Consider the following 21,995-nt stretch of genomic DNA (forward strand, 5'->3'; position numbering starts at 1 on the left):
TGAGTTTTTCAGTAATTGGTCAAGAGAACTATGTTTAGGATTGTGAAGTCAAAATCCTGAATATAGACAATTGGCAGATTCAGCCGTTAGACATGATATTAAACACGTCTTGCCCCACAGTAGGAAAGTCAAACAAGTTCAATACTGACAATTCTGTAAAACGTTCTGAACTGGAAAATATAACATAGAAATACAAACAAAAAATGGTTCTAATTATTTTCAGGGCTCTTCTTGGAAGTCAAGGATTTCAAAAGCTACACTGATACACCTGTTATGATTCAGTTTTCTCTGTACTTAAATAAAGCTGGTAGATTACAGCAACATTATATGTGGGAACACTTATAAAATAGGGGCTTCTAATCAGAATGATGGAGGAACACAATTACTTTTCTTTATAATTACAACTACTTTATTTCTATATAAAGGAGCCGTACCTTGAGGAATCATTTTCAAAATAAGAGTGCACGGGAAGAATTAGTCATTTCTATATTGTTTAAAAGTAAAAAGAAAGCCTGATTATTCATTTGCAATAATTAAGTTAAATTGTAGTCCTCCAAAAAGTCTGAACTTTCTTTATAAATGAGTGATTTAATTTTGCTTTGTGATAACCAATCTTACCTTTCCTTGTTTGACAATATAGTAGGGATTACTGCGAGAAAACCCAGCACTTTCAAGAAGGTTCATCACATCATTTTTCCTGTAAATAATTTCTCAAGTAGTAAGTATATTTTTAAAAAACTACATATGACAAACATGACCACTCAACAAATTCAGCAAAACAGTACTAAACCTACACATATGAAAACTGCACATGGTGCACTCTCCCCATTACGGTATCTCTTCAAATAAGTTTCTGTATATGATCATATCTAATCATGTACTAAAACCTAAACTGATAAACAATAAATGAGAAAATAAAAACAGAAAGAAACTAAGCAAGACATATGGGGCTGGGAAGAGATTACAACCAAGAAAGGTACCCCACACCACCAACAGTCTAGTACAGGTAACGGAGAAACTGATGCCACAAATAATTTGGAATTTAGCATAAGATTTTGCTTCTTTTCTTCTCATTTTCAGTTATTAAAAGCAAGTTGCTGAGGATTATATAATTAATGCAACAACATTAACACTATCCAATAATTAGTTAGGTCAGCTGATGACTCCTAAAACACCGAAAGGAAGTAATAAAGAAGTATGACCATTTGGATGAGTGGAGACATCAGCAAGTATTAGCCATACTGAGAAGAGCTGAGTTGTCAGAAAAATTGTAAAGCCACAGTTTAGTTTAAAATAGGTATTTTAAAATAAAGTGTCATATGTCAAGATAGCTCATATCAGAATTTAACAATTAGTTTCATTCAATTTTGGTAAAGAGGAATCTACCAGTTTTACCAGGCAATTTAAACATGAAGAGGTACTAAGAATAAAAATATACTTAGCTCTGGCTCTGTTGGCCAACTTTGTCTTCGTGCCTGAACAATAAAACTTAAACAAGAGAAACAAGATACTAGATTTTCTTTTCTGTGAGCCAAGTTTTAAAAGGGATTTGTATTGCTAATGCATTACTGTGGTTTAACTCACTAATCTTTCAACTCTGGAGGTTAAGATTCAAATTTTGGTAAAGTCAAATCTTTTCTAGACTCTACTTATTCACATAATCCCTTGCCCCATTAATGCGGCAAGATTCGAAGTGTCCAGTCATGAGAAAGAGATGCCTGGAATAGTTGGTGAGAACTGAGGACTACTGGTAAAGCAAGTTTAGAAAGAATACACAGTGCCCATGCTATGACTGCCTCAAGCTAGTAATATTAATCCTCACTTTCATGAGCATTCAAATTCATCTTTAAGTGTAAAAAAAGTTTTAGAGAAACTTTTAAAGTTTACAGGTGATAAGAATGGCCCTTAAACTTGACAGCCTTCAATCTCTAACACCAATGCGGGGGAAGCTGAATTCAGATAAAGGAAAAAACTCAAGTGATTTATCATCTAACCTTCCATGAGTAAATAAGTTTCATGAAAAAAAAAAATGTGCATATATACACATGCATTCCCATAAAATCTCTCTACTGGATTCAATAGGAGGAGGGAGAGGAGTATTACTGTTTGCATGCAAGTTGGAGTCTGTTTTGAAATACTCTTGTCACTGTATAAAGGTTTGTTTTTTCAATAACTATTTTCTTCATACACAGATCATGTACAGGAGTTTGAGAGCACAATCGGAAACACCAGACAAGGTGCTCCACATCGCCACCAATCATACCAAATATGCCTCTCTCTCTTGGCAGCTGTACATTCCTGGTGACAAAGGAGGATAAGAGAAGGCTTCAAGCGCATAAGTGGTTGGGATCAGAGGACTGGGAATGAAATTCTGTGCTATTTACAACCTGTACAATTCCACTAACTTCACAAGATAGTTGTGTGGAACAGAAGTAAGTGCAGTTTGGTGCTAAAGCAGAGAACCTTGCCTTTGAGGAGATGGGAATGGAAAGAAGACGGAACTACTTTGTGGAAGTTTGAGGTATGCTAGTTACATGTAGTCTTAAAACTACTGAATGCCATGTGCCTAGGAATAAAAAAAACAGTTAAAGAAGAAAAAACAACTTGGCATATAAAAAAAAGTTATTTCAAAACAGATTCCAATTTAAAAATAGAAAAGTATTGTTCCTTCCATTGAATCTAGTGGAATTCTTCTCTTCCTGTCCTTCGGCCTCAACATACAAGCACTAGCAGGAATAGTGAACTTCCTACTAGGCTTCAGAGTAACAGCCGTGTTAGTCTGTATTCGCAAAAAGAAAAGGAGGACTTGTGGCACCTTAGAGACTAACCAATTTATTTGAGCATGAGCTTTCTTGAGCTACAGCTCACTTCATCGGATGCATACTGTGGAAATTGCAGAAGACATTATATACACAGACATGTATATAATGTCTTCTGCAATTTCCACAGTATGCATCCGATGAAGTGAGCTGTAGCTCACGAAAGCTCATGCTCAAATAAATTGGTTAGTCTCTAAGGTGCCACAAGTCCTCCTTTTCTTTTTCCTACTAGGCCTAATCCCATTGAACAGGCCTAATGGTAAGAATTACTCTTGAAGAAGTATTTATAGAATCAGATCCCTCACTTGTTACGCAGGAAATGGCATCTTCATGTTCAAACTGTACAAATGGTAACTACTTAAATTTCAAAATAAATGTCAATTTAGTTATTTTTAAAAAGAATGGTGACTTTTGGAAATACACAGAAGTTTTCTTTTATGAAATTAAATGGGTATCAAATTCAGCCCACTCACACAGTTCAGATATTATATAAGGACTAAAAATAAAGTTTTATTAGCAGACTCTATTAGTATTAAATATTGCTGACAAAGGAACTCATATGTTATAAATTAATTCAATCTAAAGGTATAAATAAATAAATACACATGCTGAATGATTCCACCACACTTTACAGTATTATGTATTCAGTTCATTTTGGGGGAGGAAAAGTAGTACCTACGTCACCATTTTCTTGTCTAAGAAATACTGGTCCTTTTTGGCTCCAATAACTCTGCGAAGTGAAACTTCCTCTTTATCAATCTTGAAAAAGAAAAAGCACAAACTCAACTGCCTGTGATAGTCATTTATGATTAATCCACAGTATTTACAGTATTTTCCACTAAGACTGAACCAAAAGGTAATTACTTTAACGAAGATTCGAATAACTAAGGCTGCAGTCTAATGAGAAGATGTGTTTTCTAGAAAAGTTTTTAAACTTACTGGTAACCTGTTGTCTGAGTTGTCAAAAATAATTTCCACAAATGCTGAAATAACACGAGGACCTGTGCCTTCCTAAAGAAAAAAAGATATTTATTTTGGTTAGATTACTCCCTCTTTAAATTGATTTTTAAAATGTATATTTTTCTTGATTTCTCAAAGACTCCGAAGTAATTTATATACATATTACTTATCTGACAATTTTCAAACTTACATTTCTGAAAATAAACTTGAAATGTATACAGCTCAAAAGGTCATATGTACATTTTGCCCTCTGTCTACAGTGCAGGAATTATGTAAGATGTATAATAATCATGTGCCAAAAGAGTATCATATCCAGTTTTCTGCTGCACCGTCGTAGACATTTAATGAGGTTGAAGATATGGAACTTCAAATATTTTTTAAAAATCAAATACTGATTATATCAGTAATTTGTAGTACTGCAACTTTTTTGACTGACTGTATTAGGGAATAGTTAGGTCTATAAGCTGAAAAGACAAATTGCCTACTAAACAGTGAAATGCATATGAGAATTTTGTACTACTTAATTAGAAAATCAGTGGTTCCCTTGCCATGTTACAAAAAGGCAGAATTATGTTAATTTATAGCAAAATAACTTTTGCCAGGAGGCAGTGAGGAAAAGCTGCTATACACACTTTCAACAAGAGCTGTTTTTAAGTCTTTGCTTTTCAGTGAGTTGCCTACTTTACAACAACAAAATACTTTAACACATATTACATAATTTTGTTTTGTTTTAAAGTATCTTCACTTACATGCAACAAAGCCAGTCTCTGCTCCGGGCGAAGATGACTAAACTCATCACTGAGGACAAACTGAATTGCTGTAATTTAAAAAAAAAAAAAAAGAAAAAAGAGTAGTAGTACAAAAGGTCTGTTCTTTCTTTTAAGAGCAGTACTCAGTATGTTTCTTTATAACCAAATTGTATCCTTCTTTAGTTCATGTATTAAAAGTAACATAGAAGCATTAAATCACAGTGTCTCACTTTTTAAAATAAACTGTTCTTGGGTCTTGGTCATTTGGCCTTGTCTATGCTAAATGTTGCTCTGAAAAATTTTCCATTGTTGCCAACCCCAGAGCAATGAACTGTTGAAATAATAGTAACGTAAACAGTCACCAGGATTTGCACCATGTCATGTAGACCTGCTCAGAGCAGGTTTAGAATACACAGTACTTAAAAATGCAGGAGGCACTTGGAGCTTTGTATATACTACCACCACCACCACCACCGCAGCTGCTATCAGTCAAGCAACACTGGTGTTAGAAAAGGTGATAAATATTTCCCAAAAAGCCACATGTAGATGTAGCCTTGAGACAGCATAAGTGTTAGTAAGCAATCTACACTATATTGCTCGTGTCCCACAAGTTATAGTCAAAAATGATAAAGCACAATGGGGAAGCATCACAACTGCCGAAGACTCACAGAACAACTACCTGATCTCACCTAAAATACTCTGGTGTTTGTTTTTATGACACAGACAACTTACAATTTACTCAATTAAAAGTATTAAAGAAAGTCGCTGGTACTACACTTGCCTGATTTTCCTGTCTTCTTATTTTTAAAGATTCCCCCCCCCCTTTTGCAATGTAAAAAAAATACACAAAGGAAACTTAATATTAAATAAGTGCATAATGTAAAACTGAGAGAAAAAAAGTTTACAGCTTTTCAGTCATTTAGTTGTTACATGTAGCAACAGTAATACATACCATAGAAAAAGTTACTTTTCCCAGATCCATTTCTTCCCACTAAACATGAAAGGTAACAGTTATAAATTCAGAAGTTTTCATGAATTTAAATAAATTAAATGGTATGGCAATACAGGAAAATTCAGCAATGAATTTAAGAATCCAACTTTAGTAGATCTAGACAAAATACAACCTTCTAGGAATCAAAGCATCTTTTACAGGATGGATCAGGGAGTCATTACCTGAACAAGATAGAATGGTGCCTAGCCCCAGTTCCCTCCTGCCCCACAACAGAGACATTACTGTGATCTACAAAACCTATGATAGAGCATTTTATAGCCAAAACATTTATGATATTAAACCAATCCAGATTATTATAATAATCATTCTCTGTATTTTTACTACTAACTTTTGGCCAGATTACATCAATTTTAGCCTTGGATCCATTTCTTAGATCCTTCAGTTTCAATCCCTCATATTTTACAAGATCCTGAGACTGATCCACACCTACAACAAATATTTAAGTCCTCAATTTGCTGATGCATTCATTTCTTTGCACCTGACAAGAAGAGTACAGCTTTAATTATATTTAACCAGCATCGAAACTATTGGTATAAGCCAACAGGTCTACACCAATACATATACAATAGTTTCCTATAATCAAATCAACACCTGTGAATATTCCTATCACATTGATATGACATTTTAAAGAGAAATAATGGTAAGACAACATTTTTCTTTTAAAAACAAATGTCTGGATGATTTTTTTTTTAAACTCTCATTGAGGTGAGACTCAAGATGCATGTGACATAAGCAGGCACAGTGACATTTAACAAAATTTTTTAAATGTGCACGAATGAATTCACTCAGCCCTTTAAATATACAATTAAATTACCAACAACTCATTTCTGATAATATATACCAAAGTGCAAAATCTAGCACTTGAAGCATCAAATATTATTTGACCACAATATTACTACTCATTTTTTGACATTTTTCTTTCAAGTCTGTCAGTTTTTAAGTGGCAGAATATGTAACACCCCACAAAGTATTTTAATCAAGCTGAACCTTAGAAGGTATTACCAGACATCCAGAATGTAATTCACGAGACACAGTTCAAGTATTCCACAACCCTGATCCTACAACAAGCTCCATGCAGGTGAGCCTCTGTGTCTGTGTGGAGCCTCACTGACTTCAATGGAGCTCTGCACAGGTGGAGGGGTCCACCTATCCTATACTGAAGCTTACTGCAAGATTAGAACCAATGAACAATCATTATGGCAAAATTAAAATTAAATTATCTGCAAATTATAATAATTCTTCCTGTAATACATATCTGACATTACTGGAGAGAACAGTTTCAAATTTAGTTAATATGTATACAACTGCCTCTGAAATCTGAAGGGCTCTCAAAAATCATAAAGACCACTGACTTGACCCTTGATAAAAAATGAGGTAATGCTAGTTCATACTGTAGTATGTTTATAAGAACTTACCAATGACATTGTGTTTTGAACTGAAAGGATCTACAATTGTTTGATCTCTGTAGCTTCGAAATCCCTGAATGATCACCTGATGGATAAACAAATAAAATAATCTTAAAAATCAAGAAAACTAAGTTAGGTTTGTTTGTTTTTTTTAAAGAGGTACAAGATTTTAAATTTGTAACTCAAATGAATAGGTTTCTATTTTTTTTTTAAATCACAATACATTTAGTCATTTTTTCTCTCCGGTCTTGCAGTTCAGATCCAAGTACATTTTAAGAAATTAAGGGTGAGATTTCAAAAAAAAACTTCTCACCCCAATATAAGTTTATGAGTAGCTTTTCTCTATCACAGAAGGTACACTTGTACACATTTAGGTCAAAGAATAATAAATAAGGAAATATTCAAATAAACTCAACCTTGCTGTCACAGCATAAAGCAACATGAAAGGATGTACTTACAATGACAGATTAGAGTAAAAAAAGTAAAGGGCTCAGTTCTAGCAGGACAGGAATGTTTTTTTTTTTAATTAATTTCATACCCCAATTAGCATATTTAGCATAAGAGTTCAACTTGCAAGCTCTAAGCAGAGCAGTGGCTGCATGTAAAAATGATAGATTACAGACCTATTTCTATATAGGAAGTAGACAAACATGCTCAGTAAGCTTTTTCGGCGTGTGGTGCTAAAACCAGTGAGCAAGATCAAAACCTCTCAACGTTAAGAAGGCTGTCAGTTTCAAATGGAATAAAATCAGTCTTCCTTTTCTACCATTTATGTTAACCTTTTTGTGAAAATGTGCATTTACATAGTGCTAGTAGTCCAAGTATTTTCCAGCCAGGAAGAAAAAGGTCTTTGTCCCATTGAGCTCACTTAGTACATACACACAAAAACTACAGGAAAGGGATTAACTGAAGGTGAGACACAAATCGGTAAATTCAGAAATATCTCTCAGATCTATTAGAGAAACAAGGTGGGAGCAGTAATATCTTTTATTGGACCAAATCCTGTTGGTGAAGAGACAAGCTTTCGCTGCACAGAATGGTTCTCCAGGTCTGGGAAAGGTACTCAGCTTGTTATGCATAAATATTTAACATATACTCTAAAGGACCATTCAAGGAGAAGTGGCCTGTTAGCACCCCGGCAGCCATAGGACAAAAAGGGGAGTTAATAGGTTACAGATTATTGTAATAAGCCATAAATCAAGTGTCGTTATTAATCCCATGATTTTTAGTATCTACCAGAGAATTATTAATTTAAGTTCCAAAGCTCATCTTTTGAAGATGTGCAGGTTTCCTTTGAGGATGAGGACTAAGAGGTCAGATACGGAGTGATCATTTTGTGAAAAGTGTTTGCCCACAGGTGACATAGTGCTTTTGTCTTATATTTCTGTGTGAGTTCATTCAAGTGCATACTGACTCTCTGGTTTCACCCACACATTTTTTACTGGGACATTTAGTGCACATGTTATGATAGGTATATGTAGGAAGCATGGATCTTGAAAGGTGTATTATGGGAGTGGGAGGTAGTGATCATTGTAGCAATGTAGATATGTCTGTGAGTTTTACATCTGTTGTTCTGGCAGGGTCTTGTGCTGCTCTGAGTTGATGGGACCTAGTTTGTGGAGAGCTTGCTTCTGATGATGAGCTGGGCAAGGTTGGGGGGTTCTCTGAAGGCGAAAACAGGGAGTTCAGGAACGACTTATTTCACGATGCAGTCCTCATCAAGTATGGGTTGTAACTGTTTAATGATAACGTGTATGGATTCAAGCATGGGGCGACAGGTGACAACTAGGAGTGTTTCAGAGACAGAGGATTTTTTTCCTCCTGTATTCAAGCAGGTTGTCTTGGGGTATCTGGATAGCCTATTCCATGATGAGATCTACTTTTCTGGTGGAATGTCTTTGTTTAGTGAAAGTATTTTAAGGATGTTACAGCAGAGGTGGGCAATCTACGGCCTGCGGGCTACATCCAGCCTGCAGGACCCTCCTGCCCGGCCCCTGAGCTCCTGGCCCGGGAGGCTTGCCCCAGCCCCTCCCCCGCTGCTCCCCCTCACCTGCAGCCTCAGCGTGCTGCCCCGCCAGTGTCCTGTATTAAACTGCTCCGCGTAGGAATGTGCTACTGGTAGCAGTTATGGAGAGCGATTTACTACACTACACCGGCACAACGCTCTGGGCGGCACAGCTGTAGAACCGCCAGCCACCAGTGCTCTGCTGCGTGGTAAGGGGGCAGGAAGCGGGGGGGTGGATAGAGGGCAGGGGAGTTCGGGGTGGTGGTCAGGGGGCGGGGGTGTGGATGGGGTCGGAGCGGTTGGAGGGCAGGGAATGGGGGAGTTGAATGAGAGTAGGGGTCCCAGGGGAGTGGGGGGGGGGGGAAGTCAGGAAGGAGGTGGGGTTGGATGGGGCAGCGGGGGGCAGTCAGGGGCAGGGGCTCTAGGGACGGTCAGGGAATGGGGGGGGGGTTGGACGGGGCAGGAGTACTGGGGGGGGGCGTCAGGGGGCGAGAAGCAAGGGGGGGGGCGGAGGCACAGCTTGGCACAGCCTCCCCTAACCGGCCCTCCATACAATTTCCGAAACCCGATGTGGCCCTCAGGCCAAAAAGTTTGCCCGCCCCTGTGTTACAGTGTGTATCGCAGACTTTCTCCTTGGAGATTATTCTGTGGTATCTCAGGGCCAGGCTATAGATGGCAGATTTTCTTCATGAATGGTCCCTTAGACTGTGTGTTAACTACTTATGCTAAACAATCTGTTCCATCTTCTATTTAGCTGTGACACCTGGGCTCGTCTACACTGGCCACAGCGCGGCTGCAATCGATGCAGCGGTATCAATTTAGCACGTCTGGTGAAGACAATAAGTCAATGGGAAAGCACTCTCCCATCAACTTCAGTACTCCGCCTCCCTGAGAGGCGAAAGCTAGGTCGGCAGGAGAGCATCTCCTGCCAACATAACGCAGTGTAGACACGCATTAGGTCGATGTAAGCTACGTAGCTCAGGGGGTGATTTTGTCACCCCCCTGAGCGACTTAATTTACATCAACTTAAGCGGCAGTGTAGACCAGCCCTCTGAATACCCTTCCTAAACCTGAAGAAAAGCTCTGTGTAGCTAAAAAGCTTAAATTTTTTGGACCAATTTCTACAGGTGAAGGATATTACTTCATTAACCTTGTCTCTCTCATATCCTGGGACCAACACAGCTACAACACCACTGCAAAATTCAGATACTCTGTCAGTTCCACATTTTTTTTCTTTGTATGTAGTAGAGATTTCAGTCTGGTAAGCTAAAGTAAAATATAGTGCATAGGGTATTTGTATCTTAAAACTGGCTCTACATACCAGAAAAACTCAGCTAGCTTTTGGAGTATATGTCTACCTCAGGCAAACCCCTCCAATCACAAAAGCACATAAGAACGGCCACACTGGGTCAGACCAAATGCCCATCTAGTCCAGTATCCTGTCTTCCAACAGTGGCCAATGCCTGATGCTTCGGAGGGAATGAACAGAACAGGTAATCATCAAGTGATCCATCCCCTGTAATCCATTCTCAGCTTCTGGCAAACAGAGGCTAGGGACACCATCAGGAGACTCCTTTAACTCTCCCCAGTAAGCCTAATGTCTTTAACTCTCCCCATGTCTGCCTAATACAAGACTGGGTGAAGTGAGAGACAAAAAGGAGGACATGAGGGAAAACTATAGAACCCACTTTTAAAAAATTACATTTCTCCAGCCTAGTTTTTAGGGAGAATACTTGTAGGAGAAATAGCGCTGGTGTTGTTTTCATCTTCCTCCCTCTAGCTTATACCCTCAATTGAAAATTGTAATTGTGTCTCAAATAGGTAATTATAACTATGGGTAGGAGCTAGGGCTGCCAGATGTCCAATTTTCGACCGGAAAGTCCAGTTGAAAAGGGAACCTGATAAGTGTCCGGTCAGCACGGTAACCATCTTCTGCTGCCAGAGGGCGGGAAGAGCAGCAGCTGCTGCTGGAGCCTGGAGGAGCACATAGAAACGGCTCTGGAAGAGAGGTACTGGAAGCTCCCACGTCCTGCCCCAAGCGTGGCTCTCCCTCCCTCACCCTGCCGCAGTTACCCCTCCACCCCTGTAGCATGGCTCTCCCTCCACCGTCCTGCGCCAGTCACCCCACCCCCAGAGCTCTGCTCAGCTGGCAGGGGGATGGAGGTGGAGAGAGCATCAACTAAAGGTGGGGGAAGAGGAGCGGGGGGGCGGGACTGGTTCCAGTGCTCAGTGTCCAATTTTCACAAATGAGAAAGTTGGTCACCCTAGTAGGAACAGACAAGCTATTAAACACCAATACTGTTTTCCTACTAATATTCTCACTACTGAAGAAAAGAAGAAATAGATTATATAAGCAAAACTGCTTCTACGCAGAATAGTTTTGTTGGCATCTTCCTTTCTAGTATTCTGACCCCAGCATCCCTGCGTATTTATTCAAAATTGATAAAAAGCACCTATTCTGGGACTTAGGCACCATACATACAATCATCAAAAATGCACACAAATTCATGAGATTAAAAAGACTAAAAAAATCCTCTTGACCTGCCAAAACAATCTTTCCCTCTACTACAAAACTCCCATTCAAATTCTACCCTGAACAATCCTGATAAAATACAATAAATGCTGCAAAGCTCATGTATTCCAGTAGCACCTAAAGACCCCATTGTGCTATGAACTGTACAAACAGAATAGAAGACACTCCTACTCCCAAAAGCTTATAGGCTTAATAGACAAGACAAAGAATTGGGAAGATGGGGGAGGGAAGAGAATGGCCTAATTCATTCTTTAATTATTTTTTTTTAAAAGCCTCTGTCAAACAGCAGGGGTAAATCTGAGTTTATGGATCAAGGACTCGTCATGGAAAACAACTCTTGTTTACACTCATGTGCTGTAAGCTTGGATACTTCAGATTACAACTCCACTGATATCAGACAAAGTGAAGCAATCCCTAAGGCAGACAGGACACAACACATATAGGGGCTTAGAGGTTAAGACCAAAACTTCACAAGAAATCAGATAGTTGGCCCTCTCACAGAGGAAATTTATTCTTCATCTGCAGAGCACAAACACCACACATCACTACTGGCAACTACAGCTAGTTATCTGGATATCCAGAAAAATTGGTGATACCAGACCACTAAATTGAAAACCTGAGAAACAGCATGTATACCCTTCATTCAGGAAAAATGACACAATCTTGACCATTCCTCTGGCTACATCTCCCACTGTATAAAGTCTTCTATGGATTAACATACAGAGATACAGACATTCAGGCTTCAATCACTGTTAAGCACTGAGTAAGTCACTTTCTCATCTGACCCAGTCAATGAAGTTTAAATATCAAACTAATATTCTCCAACATACTAAGACACCATAGCCAGTACCTCCTTATTAACAGCCACATACAAAATGGGAAGGGGAGAGGTAACAAAATGAAACCCTCACACAACACATCCCTCAGGGAAGATGGGAAATAGCTCAATACTAACTACTCTTTGGCCCATCTCAAAAAGAAAGAAATGTAGCCATTAAACATCACATGTCCCTGTGCTAGGGTAACAAGTGAATCAACACCACAACAGTTGCAAAGGTAACGGATAGATCTGAAATATTCTTTTACAGGGTTCCTGGCCAAGTGGATAGGGGAAAAGGACTAGATTTCAGTCAGGCTTTTTGACACAGCCCCACAGGACATTCTCATAAGGAAGCTAGGGAAATCTGGTCTTGATGAAATTACTATAAGGGGGGTGGATTTTAGTAAAGCTTCTGAGACTGTCCCACATGACCTTCTCATAAACAAGGGAAATGCAACCTAGATGGAGATACTAAAAGGTGGGTGCAAAACTGGTTGGAAAACCCTTCCCAGAGAGTAGTTATCAGTGGTTCACAGTCATGCTGGAAGGGCACAAGCAGGGTCTCGCAGGGATCAGTTCTGTTCAATATCTTCACCAATGATTTAGATAATGGCACACAGAGTACACTTATAAACTTTGCATATGATACCAAGCTGGGAGGGATTTCAAGTGCTTTGGAGGACAGGATTAAAATTCAAAACGATCTGGACAAACTGGAGAAATGGTCTGAAGTAAATAGGATGAAATTCAATAAGGACAAATGCAAAGTACTCCACTTAGGAAGCAATAATCAGTTGCACACATACAAAATGGGAAATGACTGCCTAGGAAGGAGTACTGCGGAAAGGGATCTGGGGGTCATAGTGGACCACAAGCTAAATATGAGTCAACAGTGTACCACTGTTCCAAAAAAAACAAACATCATTCTGGGATGTATTAGCAGGAGTGTTGTAAGCAAGACACAAGAAGTAATTTGTCCGCTCTGGTTAGGCCTCAACTGGAGTATTGTGTCCAGTTCTGGGCACCACATTTCAGGAAGGATGTGGCCAAATTGGAGAGAGTCCAGAGAAGAGCAACAAAAATGATTAAAGGTCTAGAAAACATAACCTATGAGGGAAGATTGAAGAAACTGGGTTTGTTTAGTCTGGAAAAGAGAAGACTGAGAGGGGACATGATAACAGTTTTTAACTATGTAAAAGATTGTTACAAGGAGGAGGAATAAAAATTGTTTTTCTTAGCCTCTGAGGATAGGACTAGAAGCAATGGGCTTAAATTACAGCAAGGGCAGTTTAGGTTGGACATTAGGAAAAACTTCCTAACTGTCAGGGTGGTTAAGCACTGTAATAAGTTGCCTAAGGAGGTCGTGGAATCTCCATCATTGGATATTTTTTAAAAGCAGGTTAGACAACCACCTGTCAGGAATGATCTCAATATTAGTCCTGCCACAAGTGCAGGGGACTGGACTAGACAACCTCTCAAGGTCCCTTCCAGTTCTATGATTCTGTAACTGAAAGACCATATCCAAAGAGTAGTTATCAATGGTTTGCTGTCAAACTGGGAGTGTATCTCGTAGGGTCCCAAAGTGGTCGGTCCTGCATCCATTAGAAGTCAATATTTTTATTAATGACTTGAATAATGGACTGGAGAGTATGCTTATAAAATTTGCAAATGACACCAAGCCGGGAAGGATTGCTAGCAAGCACTTTGCAAGACAGGATTAGAATTAAAGTGCAAAGAATTGCACTTGTGCATCTGATTTTTCCTTCTTAATTACAAAATGGGGATAGCTGGCTAGGTGGCAGTACTACTGTGAAGCCTCTGGGGATTCCAGGGGATCACAAATTGAACATGAGTTAATGTGATGCAGTTGCAAAAAAGGTTAATATTCTGGAGCGTATTAACAGAAGAGTTGTATGTAAGACCTGCTCTACTCGACACTGGTGAGACCTCAGCTGGAGTACTGTGTCCAGTTCTGGGTACCACACTTTAGAAAAGATGCAGATAAATTGGAGAGAGAGTCCAGAGGGAAGCAACCAAAATGATAAAAGGTTTAGAAAACTAGACCTACAAGGAAAAGTTTAAAAAACTGGGCATGTTTACTCTTGAATTTTATTAACTCAGTTAGTTTGGTTTTAGAACTAAGGACTCCAGGTTTTGCTGGATTTGCCTAATAAACAATTCCCCCCCCCCCCCAAAAAATCTGAGACAGCAACAATTTAAGAATTTCTCAGTCTGAACAGATGGTTTTAATGAGAAAAGGCCTCTAAACAGTTTTTTTCTGAAAGAAGTGGGTTTATTTTGCACTCCTGAATGGAGAGCTTGACAAACATCAGCAATGATTCCAGCACCTCTTAATGTCCTTAGAGAAGTCTTGGCCCACAAATCCCCCAACCAGCAACAGACCCTCAATGAATGGCACTAGTGAACACTCAAATACGTAACACATTGTTTGTTACCTCCAAACAATACTTTGTTCCCAATGAGGTATGTCTAGAATAGGGTTGTTGTGTTTTTTTTTAAAGATGGTTAAAATTATTAGCTAGTATATTTTGTAAAAATCCACCTTTTATCTTAGTCTATCATATTTTGGAAGAATAACTCCAATCTAGACATCCAGCTACTTTATCTATAAAGTAATCTGAAAACACTCACGGTCATCAAACAGACTAACCAAGTTACTTGCTATCTGGAATAATTCCCCAGTCAAGACTTCACGGACACTATGGGGGACGCACAAATATTCTTTAGCTCTTGCCCAGTCGCATAAAATTTCAATCACTGTCATGCTCAGAAAAGAACTTGTCACCAGTATGCCTCACACTGAGGCGTCACACATCTCTATTTTCAAGGGCCTGAATGATTTTGCTCCCACTAACATCTGATGTTCTTTCCTCAATGTCTGCCTCCTCTTCCCCCTTAGCTTTGTGCCCTTCTTTTAAACTGCCCTAAAAAGCTTGTCTCTCTCACCCACAAAAGTTGATCCAATAAATCATCCGTTCTCAACCAGGGTCCGGGGGCTCCTGGGGGGCTGCGAGCAGGATTCAGGGGGTGCTCTAAGCAAGGCCGGCATTAGAGTCACTGGGGCCCAGGGAAGAAAGCCAAAGCCCCACCGTTCAGGGCTGAAGCCCGGGGCCCCACCACCTGGGGCCCCACCACCTGGGGCAGAAGCCAAAACCTGAGCAACTTAGCTTCATGAGAGCGCCCCCCCCCATGGTAGCGGGCCCCGGGCAAGTGCCCTGCTTGCTACCCCCTAACACCGGCCCTGGCTTTTACAGGCACAGACGGGCCACGGCGTTTTTGTAACATTTCGGGTGGGCCTCAGAAAAAGGTTGAGAACCCCTGCAATGAATGACATTACCCCACCCACCTTGTCTCCCCACTACACGGGGCACAGTCGGCCACAGCTGGGCCACCTAGCATCCTCCTTATCCCTTCAAAGGCACATCCTGTCGGCTGCCTGCCCCGCCCACTTCTCTTTAGTTAGTTACATCGAGCTATGGGGAAGGGCTGAGCTCCGGGCCCGGGTACAATTCCCCCCTCTTCCCGCCAGCCCCACCTCCCTGCCGAGCAGGCGTGCAGCAGGCTCTGAACCGACCCACGCGGGTTTCGGCACCCGGTGGGCCCCAGCCGGCAGAAGACACTGGGAGGGCCCGGAGGCGCTCTCCCCTGCCAACAGCCCTCCAGGCCCCCACAACAAGGCCCGGCATTCACCCCAGAGCCGCTCCCCCCAGCTAGGGCCTGGGCCCCGCCGCCCCCGGCTCCCCAGGCCCGGCCCTCTCCCCGGCAGGGGGGGCCGCGCGGAGCCCGCCGCCTTACCTGCTTGATGTACATGTCTCCGGAGGATGAGGGCGGCGGCGGCGGCTGCCCCCGCCGCGCTCGGCCTCCGCTCGGCCTCCCCCGCCTCCTCGCGGCGCGGCAGCCCGAGCCCGCTCGTCAGCCCACACACAAACAAAATGGCCGCCTCCCCTCGGAGCGGACCACTCGGGATGTGGAGCAGGGGCGGCAGGGGCAGGGCCGACGGGCACGGCAGCGAAGGTTGCGGGGGTGCCGCTCACTTACACCCCAAGACGGCGCTCCCGTCCCAGCCCAGCACTGGGAAGCGAGCGAGTGGACACATTCAGGTCCGCTCCTCACACCCCCGCCCGGGTGCGACAGGTGGTGCCGTCCGCTAGGGTCAGGGTTGGGCGCCAAAGGCAAGTGCAGGCGGAGCCGGGGGCTGAGAGAAGGGAGATGGAGATAGGGGGTGGGCGGGGAGGTGGCAGGAGATGGCTGTAGGGGACGGTTCCCCCAGGGGGCGCTACGGGGTGGGAGTGACAGGGGATGGCTGTATGGGGGCATCGCCTATGGGGTGGCAGGGGGATAGCTGTATGGGAGGGTTCCCATAGGGGGACACTTTGGGGTGACAGGGGGATGGTTGTATAGGAGGGTTCCCATAGGGGGGCACTTTGGGGTGACAGGGGGATGGTTGTATAGGAGGGTTCCTATGTGGGGGCACAATGGGGTGGGAGGTTGGCAGGGGAGTGGCTGTATGGGAGGTTCCCACAGAGGGTGCTGTATGGGAGGGTTCCCACCGAGGGTGGCTCTATGGGATCGGGTGGTAGGGGGGGTGGCTGTATGGGAGGACTCTCACAGGGGGCGCTATGGGGTGCGGGTGGCAATAATAAGCAGGCACCAGTTAGAAGTAAACTGAATGTTTGACAAAAATGGGGCACATTAAAGGCACTTGACTGCCTCAGTTACTACCGAAACCCAGCAGTGAACTGACAGATGTGACTACTAGAGTGTTAACATTGGTTCCTATAAGCCCATGGTGTGGGTTGGTAACAGCTTGTCATGTCTATGAAACTTCAATGAAGTTTCACTGAATGGAAAAAAATAAATAAATAATGAGTTTCAGCATAAATGCTATCTGAGGATTGTATACTGCTGCCCCGGTCTCTGATATCTGAGCACCATCCATGCAAATTCAATAGCAATAGCCAAGTCCATAGTGAACTTCAGGGAGTCCCTGCCACTTCTCCTTTGCTATGAAAGCTTTGCACGCAGCTGCATGAAAATGTATAAAAAAAGATGAATGAGTACCCACTGTTGAAAACTACACTTGTTTCATTATAGTGGGTACAAAATGAGCCCAAGTGTCACATGTGGCTGTAGAAGGACAGAGGCAACTCACATTTGATACAGTGGAAGAGTAAGTACTAGGTGTGCTTGGCTTGAACAGAAGGCTCCAAATACACATGGTAAAGTGTCTATAACTTGTCTAGGGAACAAGATGCAAGATAGATCTGCTGAGGTGTTCAGTGGAATATCTACAAACCACTATAACTCCACCAGGTTTGTAGGAACCTTCCAGTCAGTGATGGCAGGTTTGTATAATTTTTGGTGGTGCCCAGAACGGGTCCAAGTCCCACCCCGCCCACCTTGTAAGCTGATTATATATATATATATATATATATATATATATATATATATATATATATATATATATATATATATATATATATATATATATATATAAAATGTAAAAATGGACTGGAAACAGTAAGCATTTAACAGTTTCCTATATTGCACAATATCACTATCGTAAGAAAAAATTATTTAACTAGGAATATCAACTTTATTAATACTCTTGAATACTGAAACAACCAAGCACTTAGATCAATAACCCTCAAAAGCAAAAAGCTCTGTCTAAGTAGCTATTGTACCCCAACCACGTAAATCTTGATAGCCAAGACTGATGAAAACTCCTTTTCTTATCTTTTAGATTTGCTGTATCTTTCTTTTGTATAACTTCAGGTTGCAAGCTGGGTGTTGAGCTCAGGCTGTCACTTGATAACGTCGCTTTTGTTCTTTTTCTCTGGGTAACTTTATTAAGAATTTATCCATTGATTATTATTATACAAAATTAATGGGGTGAGGCTGCAGGGTTTGGCGTGTGGGAGGAGGCTCAGGGTAGGGCAGAGGGTTGGAATGCAGGGGTGAGGGGTTCACGGTGCAGGAGGGGGCTTAGGACTGGGGCAGAGGGTTAGGGTGCGGGCTCTGGGGTGGGGGTGGGGATGAGGGGTAAGATTCCTTTCCTCTCCCAGGCTGGAGAGCAGGCAGAACTGGATTATTGACATGACGGTGCAGAGCATTACTACTGGGGATGGACACTGATTTAACTGGATTTGTTGTTTTAACTATTATACAAATATTTCAGACTAGTAACCAAGATGAAAGGAATCTAGAATTTTCATTAATGTGCACAGGGAGGTAAATGCGAAACTCTGTTATTGGGGACATGGCCAGCCTGAAAGCCATATATTGAAAGCAAGTATTTCTTTGCCGATTCATGACTCTCACAGTCTGCGCATCTTTTATCTTGGACAATGAAAATCAATTAAGGTGCTTCCAAGTTCTCAGTTCTGTAACTTTTGGGTTGCGAACACTTGATGGAAATTTGACCTTGCTGTAAAACCAGTGTTTTCAGTGAAATTTAAAAGAATAATAGGGGGAACATTTTTCTGGAGGTCTTAAGGTTTTCTTTTTATAAAACTAATTTTTTAGATAAAGCAGAGTTGTCCCCTTACTAAGGGCTTGTCCACAATGGGGTTTCACACTGAGAAACTGTGCCAGCACAAGTCATGGTTAACTGGGCATGGATTGTCTACACTAGGGGCTTGCACAAATGCAGCTATGTTGGTGTAAAATAACCCAGTGCAGACAAGACCTACAAGTCAGATGGGGTGCATTGCTGTGGGTGCTAGACTAAGAACCACTTATAAAGAACAAAGGAAAGAAATGCCAACTCCTAAGCAAAGAATGGGGTCAGGGATGAGGGGTTCACAGTGGAGGAGGCGGCGGCTCAGGGCTGGGGCAGTGGGTTGGGCTGCAGTGAGGGCTCTGAGGTGTGGCTGGGGATGAGGGGTAAGGGCTTTGGGGTGGGGCTGGGGAGGAGAGGTTCATAGTGCAGGAGGGGGCTCAGGGCTGGGGCAGAGGGTTGAGGTGCAGGGAGGCGAGGGCTCTGGCTGGGGGTGTGGGCTTTCTTTCCTGCAAGTTTAAACACTTTAATAGGCTTTAAAATCCTTTCCACTCCTACTAGATGTTCCTCCTGTGTTTTATGGAAAGAAATGAAGTCATCCAAGTTCATGAGGATGTCTTCATTTCTCTGAACTTGGGCTAGATCATTTACTACCCTCTGAAGCATCCCTAGTGCATTCATGTGTCTAAAAAGCATGCTTCAGAATTGAAACAATCCACAGGGTGTCAGAGGGTCTGTTTTTTCTTGATAGTCAGTTGTTACTTTCATCTGATGTTATCCAGGTATCAAAATGATACTGGAATATTTGCTCCTGACATTTTATCCAGGCTGTCTACTATGTGAGGAGATGGGTACCTATCTTGACTACAGGAGACTTCATTTATAGCCAGTTCAATGCCTATCCTCCAGTCTCCATTGGGCTTTTTCACAATTACAACTGGGGATGCTTAAGGTGATTCATATTGTTCAGTCAGGCAATCCTGCAGCATGTGATTTACCTTCTTTCCTGATATGCCAGGGGAATCTGACAGAGGGGTTGCCTCACAGGAACACACTCTGGCTTAAGTGCAGTCCAATGTTGCACCTGATCATATCTCCCAAATTCTTCATCATTCCTAGAGAACACACATGCATACCATAAGAGCAGCTATTGTAATTGCTTCCTTTTGTTGCCTTCTACAGATGCTTCAGTCAAGTTACCGCCTAGCTCTTTTAGTGACTGGTCTGCTTCACAGTTCTTGACCTCTGCCCCGGCGAGAGGCTTTGAGACACCAGCAACTACATTGATCTCCAGTCTCCAGAAACAAGTAATCTGCAAAGACCTTCTCCTCATGGTGTAGCTTCAACAGGCAGGATTTTTGCATAACCAGAGGTGGGGAATTTGCATTAACCTCCCCCTAGGTATTCCCCAGGAAATCCATTTACCATGTATTATTCCAGAAGTCTATTATTGACTATCACATTTTCAATATTTTAACCATGTTTTCAGACCTGAAGGAGAGCTGTATGGCTCAAAGGCATCTCTCTCTCTGTGCAGAAGTTGGTCCAATAAAAGATTCACCCACCTTGTCTATATTGAAAAATGTGAGACCTTTTAACTTCCAGGCCTTGGATCATATCTCCCCCGCAAAGAGGTTACATACTATCCTGGCCCACAATAATACATAAACTTTGCCTTTAATACAATGTACCCCCAAAGATATTTAAACGTAATTCAATTAGGTTTTTCAAGGATATTGCAGGAAGTTGCCATCTCGGTCACAATCATGATATTGAAACACTAAGAGAAAGATATAGCACCACCTACTGGTGGAGCTGCTGTCTGCACGGATCATTACAATAATACATCACATTGACAGAGCTGTCATTGTTCCACCGAAGTTTTATGCCTCAAAGACCCAAGCCTAAGCTTGCATACTTTATTTGTGCACCCAGATAGCTCTGAACTGAATGGAAATTTTGAGATCCTGATAGAAATTTTTACCTTTACTGAGTCATTGGCTTACGTGCTATAAACACAAAATATTTGGTACCAGTATAACTTTGTTGATGAGAGGCATGTTTTTTACCAAAATAATTATATGGGTAAAACCCTTAGTGTATAGGTGCCTTATAGCAGTATAGCATATTGCCATATAGAAATAAGCCGCTCCAGCATAACTGAATCCACACTAAGGCAGCTGTACCACTTCAACCACACAAATAGGGTATAGTGTTTAGACAACACCTTAGTATCGTAGGAAACTATGTAGCCTGTAGTGTATTCACATTTATTTTATAAAAGTTAAGAATGAGAGGAAAATACGACTCCCTTTCCATCTCCTACAAAGCGTTCAGAATTCTTCACTAAATGATTCTGAACACAGAAGAAAGTGGTAGATCTCCACTTTTACTCCATATTACTATTGGAGAAACAGAGGCACACGTGTTAAATGACTCACATTCGTACAGTGTATCATTAACAGGCTCAGGACTAGAACGCAGGAGAACTGCATATATCTTGCTCTGACCAGTAGTAAATACTGCTTATCTGAATTTCAGACCCTAATACAGTTGAAACTGGATACTACGTTGAGAATTTCTAATAGCAGTACCTATAAAGAACGAGAAAAATCTATTAGATCTAAAATCTATTAGAATTTTTTGAGAGAGTATCAACAAACGTGGACAAGGGTGATCCCAATCGATTTAGTGTGTTGTATTTTCAGAAAGCCTTTAACAAGATCCCTCACCAAAGGCTCTTTAGCAAACTCATGGGATAAGAGATAAGGTCCTCTCATGGATTGGTAAATGGTTAAAAAGTAGGAAACAAAGGGTAGGAACAAATGGTCAGTTTTCACAGTGGAGACAGGTAAATGGCAGGGTCCCGCAAGGATCTGTACTGGGACAACAACATATTCATAAATGACCTGAAAAAGGGGTAACCAGTAAGATGGCAAGATTTGAAGACAATACAAAATTACTCAAAATAGTGAAGTCCAAAGCAGAATGTGAAGAGTTACAAAGGGATCTTACAAAATGGGGTGACTGGGCAACAAAATAGCAGATGAAATTCAGTGTCAATAAGTGCGAAGTAATGCGCATTGGAAAAATATAATGCCAACTATATATACAAAATGTTGGGGTCTAAATGTTACCACTCAAGAAAGAGAACTTGGAGTCATTGTGCTT

General features: G+C 41.5%; 1 protein-coding gene across 2 annotated transcripts in view; it reads right to left on the reverse strand.

Moving 5' to 3' along the window:
• SMC3 (structural maintenance of chromosomes 3) overlaps positions 1-16,217 on the reverse strand; it is a 49,576-nt gene extending 33,359 nt beyond the window's left edge. The window contains exons 1-7 of one of the 2 annotated variants that reach the window (XM_074959366.1): positions 16,121-16,217; positions 6,956-7,031; positions 5,481-5,519; positions 4,529-4,596; positions 3,759-3,830; positions 3,499-3,578; positions 619-697 (exon numbers count right to left, since the gene is read on the reverse strand). In XM_074959366.1, the coding sequence (XP_074815467.1) occupies positions 619-697; positions 3,499-3,578; positions 3,759-3,830; positions 4,529-4,596; positions 5,481-5,519; positions 6,956-7,031; positions 16,121-16,135 (429 nt within the window). In that variant the 5' untranslated portion in view covers positions 16,136-16,217. The remainder of the gene's footprint in view (positions 1-618; positions 698-3,498; positions 3,579-3,758; positions 3,831-4,528; positions 4,597-5,480; positions 5,520-6,955; positions 7,032-16,120) is intronic. The other variant, XM_074959367.1, reaches the window with a different exon arrangement.
• Positions 16,218-21,995: the final 5,778 nt, after the last annotated feature.

The sequence above is a fragment of the Natator depressus genome, chromosome 7, assembly GCF_965152275.1.
Source record: "Natator depressus isolate rNatDep1 chromosome 7, rNatDep2.hap1, whole genome shotgun sequence".
Classification (NCBI taxonomy): Eukaryota; Metazoa; Chordata; order Testudines; family Cheloniidae; genus Natator; species Natator depressus.